This window comes from Kryptolebias marmoratus, linkage group LG16 (genome assembly GCF_001649575.2).
Source record: "Kryptolebias marmoratus isolate JLee-2015 linkage group LG16, ASM164957v2, whole genome shotgun sequence".
Classification (NCBI taxonomy): domain Eukaryota; kingdom Metazoa; phylum Chordata; class Actinopteri; order Cyprinodontiformes; family Rivulidae; genus Kryptolebias; species Kryptolebias marmoratus.
Window position 1 is genome coordinate 12,392,243 of NC_051445.1, and position 7,203 is coordinate 12,399,445.

General features: G+C 41.7%; 1 protein-coding gene across 1 annotated transcript in view; it reads left to right on the forward strand.

Moving 5' to 3' along the window:
* The first annotated feature begins 612 nt into the window (after positions 1-612).
* abcb4 (ATP-binding cassette, sub-family B (MDR/TAP), member 4) overlaps positions 613-7,203 on the forward strand; it is a 23,217-nt gene continuing 16,626 nt past the window's right edge. Inside the window, exons 1-11 of the mRNA XM_017425109.3 lie at positions 613-726; positions 1,309-1,459; positions 1,592-1,667; positions 3,112-3,208; positions 3,555-3,738; positions 3,818-3,860; positions 3,945-4,136; positions 4,222-4,393; positions 5,747-5,871; positions 6,173-6,344; positions 6,420-6,533. Coding sequence (XP_017280598.1) covers positions 1,606-1,667; positions 3,112-3,208; positions 3,555-3,738; positions 3,818-3,860; positions 3,945-4,136; positions 4,222-4,393; positions 5,747-5,871; positions 6,173-6,344; positions 6,420-6,533 — 1,161 coding nt within the window. The 5' untranslated portion in view covers positions 613-726; positions 1,309-1,459; positions 1,592-1,605. The remainder of the gene's footprint in view (positions 727-1,308; positions 1,460-1,591; positions 1,668-3,111; positions 3,209-3,554; positions 3,739-3,817; positions 3,861-3,944; positions 4,137-4,221; positions 4,394-5,746; positions 5,872-6,172; positions 6,345-6,419; positions 6,534-7,203) is intronic.

Sequence of the window (7,203 nt, forward strand, 5' to 3'; positions counted from 1 at the left end):
GGTGCTTGATCAAACCATGAATTCAAATACAGTTCAGGCATAAAATGCACCCAGTTTTAAATTATGTTATTTTGTTCAAAACACATCGCAGGGCACAGAAACACACTGAATACTTTTCTACACTGTCCTCCTCATTGTTGCCGAAATAATGTAAAATATCAAAAAAGTAATAATATACACATTACTTATTACATCAGGTGGCTGAGCTGTAGTTTTATGGACTTTATGTAACACTGGCAGTCAGGGCCCCTCCCACAGGATCTCATAACAACCTGTGACTCAGCAAATAAAAAGGTTCTCGTTTTAACCTTCGACCTCCACGGTTTGTTCAAACACTACATTCTCACAGCGGCAAATATTTAATACATGGTGTGTTTTTTTATAAATATGTTGATTCAGAGGTTTTAATTTAGGAGGAATAAGCTAAAATAATTAGGAATCCCTGGTTTAATTTGAAATCTGTTGTTTAGACACATATTTTGTCATGGTACCGGTTATCTCAGCTCTGAGCTCCACGCTCACCTGTCTTTCATTAGTAATCAGCACACCTGTCCTCACTCAGCCAGGTAATCACACTTTCCACTCAAAGATACTCCTACTTTTTTTTTCTCCTCTTCTTCTTCGTGTTTATCCACGATTCTTGTTGGTTTACCAGCTTTGCTTCATTACGAAAGAGTCCTGAGTCCTGATAGTGGCCCGTTACCAAAGGTTTTCAGGGTGTAAATGGTAAATAAATGTGATTTGTTGTTAGCTGTCACTGTTAACTGTAGATACTTGAATACAGATTAGCCGTATAAGTAAAATACTTCAATCTACCCCACATAATTCAAAGGTTATTACTATAAATCCCATGTTTTCCAGGTCTTAACGTGACATCTGCTCCCAAGAACTGCAATTATTAATTCATGAAAAGAACTGAGAGCACCAGTTCAGGTCCATTTTATAGCCCTTTCTTTGTTTTGTGATTATCACCACATCTCTAAAAGTGCAGCTGGGAAGAAGATTTAATTTATGGGACAAATATAAGGGTAATAAAGCTTTAAATGTAGTATAATCTGAACACAAGGAGGGGCTGTGATAAGAGCTCAGATTTGTTGGAAATGTTAGGAAGGTCTGAGTGGTCTTCCTCTTATTTTAAAGGTGCTAAGCTGATAAGAATTGGAAAGAAACACGTTTAAATTTTCAGGGTGTTTGTGTGAATTAAACTTTGGCACCTGTTGTTCTCCGGTCTGTCCGGCGAGGAAAGAAATAATCGATTATTTCCAACAAAAAATACATAAATAAAGCCAGGACCTGCGTTATTTCCAGCTGAGGATCGTCATGAGGGAGAACAGAAGCCATAAAGCCACGTGAGGAGGGTGAAATGAGAGGAAGAGGAGGAGGGAGGACGCGGTTATAGATCCATCAGAGGGGCCTGAGAGAGGAAGGACGGCGGCTGGACGGCGGCGCAGCTCTGCAGGTTTCAGCCTTTTTCTGTTTCAAATCACAGAGCATCCGTGTTCTGGTTTAAGCTCAAAACGAGCCGGTTAGCCGTGAATCCGCGGCTTGTTGGGGTTGTCTTTTCGGATTCAGACTCCTCTTCCTCTGACAGGACGGGACGCAGACATGGGCATGGACAACGAGATGGAGGTGGCTCCCACCAAACAGGAACAAAATGGAAATTTAAGGTAAAAACAACAACTTTTAAAGTCTGTTTTTAAAGTTATCACCCAGCGCAGGGAAGGTTAGGACACTTTGCTTTTAGCCATGACCACAAATAAACAAAATGAACTGATTTTTACTTAAAGATATCTCCTTCTTGTTGAAGTTTTCCACAGTTTGGTTGATAAATATAAGGTGTTTTTTTTTTATCTCAGCTGTGTCTATGTAGGGTATATTTCATAATCCATTTTCTTTGAATCAATCCAGAATTGCTCATCTAATTGGTCTAAATATATTGTACTGTGTCCTTCACGTTAGAAAACCTGTCAATTATGAGGAGACATTTCAAATATAATTTTAGAAAAGTGTAATTTTTATTCTTCTTGGCGTGTTATGTTTTACCCTGCTCAACCAGAAAGCACAAGATGTGATGTATTTTTATGCCCATGTCTGGTTTTACGGTATTTAAGGTTTGCAACCATTTAAGTCAACTTTAAGAGTTGTGGAGGGGAAAGAAGCTGACGTGAAAGGAGCTGGGTGAAGCGATGAAACTGTCTTAGAAATAAAACTTTTTTTTCCCAATATCTTCAGAGAGGAGAAATGCATGACTGTCAGGTTTCCCACACTCAAAGAGGATGTTTATACTCATGCACTCAGCACAAATCGGACAAATATTTTGCCTATGCAAGTTAGTTATGGTGTTTTAGCTGTACCTGGTTTACTCTACTTCGTTCTTTTTTGCCATATGTCCACTGAAGGACCTTTCTGAACCTATTGGAAGTTATCATTATTTTAATACAACCTGTAAATAACCAATAGTCTATCAAATGTTAACTTTGCCACTTAAACCTTTTTAAGAATTTTTAGCTATTTTATACTTAAATTTTTATTAGCAGCAATTGTAGATGTCTTTAAACTTTCATTTCTACTATTATTACTGTATTTGTAGATCATTTGGATTTCCCTTCTGGCTGGTAAGAATGTTATCGTGACTAGAAGATTATATTTTATTTATATTCAAAATAAGAATGAGAAATATGAGTGTTGGCTTGTTTTTAAGGATCCTTAAAAAGTTTAAGCAACCATTTTAACATTTAGCAGTCAGATTGGAGGTGTATTGCAGATTCATAGTTCTTTCTAGTTAAAAACCAGCATTTCAGATATTCACAATGATGTTCTTCCTGTCCAAAACCAACATTTTAAGAGCTCTCCGTCATCATTGTTTCTGGAACAGGTGCAGATATCCACAGGTACTTTTTACTCCACTAATATTTCAGAGATTTATACAATCCGGTTGTTACTCGTCACAAGTTTATTGTCAATATCAAAAAAGTGTTTGCCTCATTCTCCTAGCTTTTTAGACAGATGCAGCAGACTTTTTTTCAGATGTAAAGCAGCTTTTTACAAAACTGAATACAATGAAGATTTTTTATTTTATTTAACATCAAGTTTTGTACAAAACTTCTCTAGTGGGAACGAGATGGTGGAAGAAAAACCAGAAAATAAGAAGAAGAAGAAGAAAAAGGAAAAAGAGCCGAAGGAGCCCATGGTCGGTCCCCTCGCCGTGGTAAGCTGTGATCTTCTAGTGGAATTATGTTTCTGAAACGTTTTTTTTTAAGTTTTCTGTGGTTTGAGTTTATGCAAGTGAAGAGAAAATGGGGAAAATCAGTGTTTCTGAAAGTAAAGCAAAGGGGTAAAGAGTTATGTTAATGTTGAAAGACTGAAGTGTGTTCTTACAAGCATAACAGAAGTGTGTGTGTGTGTGTGCGGGGAGATCGGACGGGAGTGCAGCACATCCTCCTGTTGTTTCGGCTGAGCTCCACCGGTCCCCCTGCTGTTAGGAGATAATAGCCTCTTTTTTTCCCCTCATGACTTCACCTGTTTCTTGTCATTTATTTTTTTCCTGAGTTTAGTTCAGGTTTTCAGACACCTGGGACATTCTGATGATCATCATGGGCACTGTGATGGCAGTAGCCAATGGGGTCGTCCTTCCTCTCATGTGCATCGTCTTCGGAGACATGACAGACAGTCTCGTCGGTAGCGCCGCAGGCCATCCCAACATGACCTACAACGTGACCTACAACATGACCGCCGGCGGTGAGTCCTCTGATTGCGTGCCCGAGCAACATTAAAACGACCAAGCAGATGTCAGGAATTTTAATCTCTGTGTTTTCAGATATCGCAAACATGACCAACAAATTAGAAGAGGAAATGACCACGTAAGGCCGTACACGATCAGCAAAACGGCCACTGACTTTGTCGGCAGGAAGCGTATCTAAGCTCGGTAAATCTTGTCTTTTTAGTTTTGCCATCTATTACTCCATCATGGGAGCCGTCGTGCTGGTTGCGGCCTACCTGCAGGTTTCCCTCTGGACGCTGGCAGCCGGGCGGCAGGTGAAACGCATCCGGACCTTGTTCTTCCACAGGATCATGCAGCAGGACATCGGCTGGTTCGACGTCAATGAGACGGGGGAGCTCAACACGCGTCTCACGGAGTGAGTAACAAAGAGATGGAGATTCAGAGTTTGAATTTGTGTGCTCAGACGGCAGGTTTTGGACGTTGTGTGTTGGCATTTGCAGCGACGTCTACAAGATCCAAGAGGGCATCGGTGACAAGGTGGGGATGCTGATCCAAAGTTTCAGCTCCTTCATTTCAGCCTTTATCATCGGCTTCACCCAAGGCTGGAAACTCACTCTGGTCATCCTGGCTGTGAGTCCTGCCCTGGGAATCTCAGCGGCAATTTTCAGCAAGGTAAAGTTTGAATCTTAGTGGCTCTTTTTTTATTTTTCTCTTGCCAGCTTCGTGCTTTGAGTTTGATAACGGGGACTCGTCATCTGTTCAAGAAAAAGAGTAGGCACTTTAAAATAATGGTAGATAAGATAAACTGTTTATCCATTTTACTGCAGGCCAGTCAGATTGGAGGCATTCAGTCTGAATGAATCGTGTTGGTTTTTTATTCAGCTTTCTTCAGACAGATTGATTTTTAGCAACAGAATCACTGCCTCTAATCCAACCAGCCTGTTTTATTGATAAACACATTGATTATCTTATCTTCAGAGAGTCTCCCGTGAGAAATTCTGATATAATTCTGAGAAAAGCTTCAGGTTTGGAGGGGGGGAAGGAGGATGTCCCCTTTTTATGAACCGCTGTTGTTGATGACCATCACATTTAAAAGCTGGCAGCTTGAATGTTTGTCTTGATTCATGAAAGACATAGGATTTCTCGAAGACTCTCATTTCGCCCACCGCCTTGAAGGCCAAAGTTTGAAACAAAGGTCTCTCACAGTCAGCTGGCACTCAGAATATGTGTTGGGGACGACTCTCAGCTACTACCACACCAAATTTTAGCTCAATAACTGTAATATTGAGTCCATTTACGTTTACTGTGGTTGACTAGCTGCGCCGGCCATCTTGACTTAAACGGTAATCAGTTGTAGATTTGCATCCAACAATGACTTTACTGGAGTTTCAATAAAATCCATCCAGTGCTTCATGAGATATTTTGCTAACAGACACACACACACACAGGGAATTACATGATCACCTGCCTTTACTGGCATCTTGCAAAATAAAAACATGGACAACATTTATGGAGCATAACTAGAACCCAGTCCAGAAATTGTAAGAAACCAGTCTTATGAAGGCATTTTTGGTTGGGGGGGGGGGAATATAGTATGTTGACTCAATCACAGAATGCCTTTCTAGATTTCACACCTTTTTGTTGTTGGTGATATTTCGAAATGACGTTGCAGCTGGTTTCTGATGTTGGTTTTTTGCTTTTTCCTAATTAACGTAGTGAAACTATTTGTGACAAATGTAGAAACTCTGGGTAGCTTAGGTTGCGCTGATGATATCACCGACTTTGGCATTAAAAGTTTGTAAGAAATTAGGAGTTTCTCTCTGTCAGACAAATGGAGAAGGGCTGGTGTTGCGTGGAAACTCATCAATGGGATAAACCTGAAACGAATGGGCCTCGGCCACCAACGCAGAGTGAGGTGGATTCCCCCTGTAATAGTGACGGTGTTGTAGTCGTGAGGATTTAAGAGGAAAGGATGCTGGTGTTCTGCAAGTGTTTTCATTTTTGCCCCTTTTCTCATTTGAACAGGTGCTGGCGAGCTTCACTACCAAAGAGCAGAGCGCGTACGCCAAAGCCGGCGCCGTGGCAGAGGAAGTGCTTTCTGCCATCAGGACTGTGTTTGCCTTCAGCGGTCAACAGAAGGAAATCGAGAGGTGTGTGTAGGGCAGCAAAATACCCAAATATTACTGTGAATTTGCATCCATCTGGTTCCGTTTGAAAGCCCTTTTTTTTCAAAAGGCAAAAACTGAGAAGAATTATTGTTTTGTTTTTGCCCGGGTAACAAAGTTAAGCATCTGAGCAGGGCGGATAAGAGGCTGTAACGAGATAAAAGCCATTCTGTCACAATGTCAGCCCTCCATTTGTTGAGGGGGTTTCATTTCACTGCAATCTAATTTCAGCCGTATGTGTTTTTTGACTCTTTCCGTGCTTGGTTGGTTTTGTGTTGCGCAAAAGATATCACAAGAACTTGGAGGATGCCAAAACTATGGGGATAAAGAAGGCGATCTCTGCTAACATCGCCATGGGCTTCACCTTTCTGATGATCTACCTGTCCTACGCCTTGGCCTTTTGGTACGGCAGTACGCTCATCCTGAGTAAGGAGTACACAATCGGAACTGTGCTCACTGTAGGTATACGCTCTGTCTGAAATCCAGCTTGAAAAGCCGTTTGGTGACGCTAACGACGACTCTTTTGCTTGAAGGTGTTCTTTGTCGTGATCATCGGCGTGTTTGCAATGGGGCAGACTTCTCCCAACATCCAGACGTTCGCCAGCGCCCGCGGAGCTGCGTATAAAGTGTACAACATCATCGATCACGTAAGGAATTCGGCAGACAAAACTCGAGCCACACAGTGTTTTGAATCTTCCTCCCCGTGGACGGTTGTCAGTTTGCATCGCTGATCACGCTCCGCCGTAACCCTGGCACTCCGTGGAGCGGTCAGAAACCCAAATAACCTAATGTGACAGAATGTTCTCTAATTGGAGCACCTGCTGCTTGAATTAACAAAAAATGAAAAGTAAAAAAAACAGCAGGTAACTTTTGCTGCTCAGCTGTTTCCAGGGTTTAGGATTAATCCGAGTCGACTGTCAACTTGTTTTTGGGAATATAAATATAACATCTGCTACGTAAATATTACAATGAGGTTATAAATGACATCAAAGCTGGACTGATATTATATAGATATAGAAATATGTAGCACAGTCAGTTTAAAACCCTTCTTGAGTCAAAATAACCTCCGTGTTCAAATGGAGACCTTGGGTTATTTTGACCCAAGGCCAGTGGGCTTGGCTCCCTGGGCTGCCACCTTATCGTGGTGGAGGGGTTTGAGTGTCCCAATGATCCTCGGAGCTATGCTGTCAGGGGCTTCATGCCCCTAGTAGGGTCACCCAAGGCAGACAGGTCCTAGGTGAGGGGCCAGACGAAGTGCAGCCCGAAGACCCCTTATGATGAACATAAATATTGGACACAGTGTTCCCTCGCCCGGAT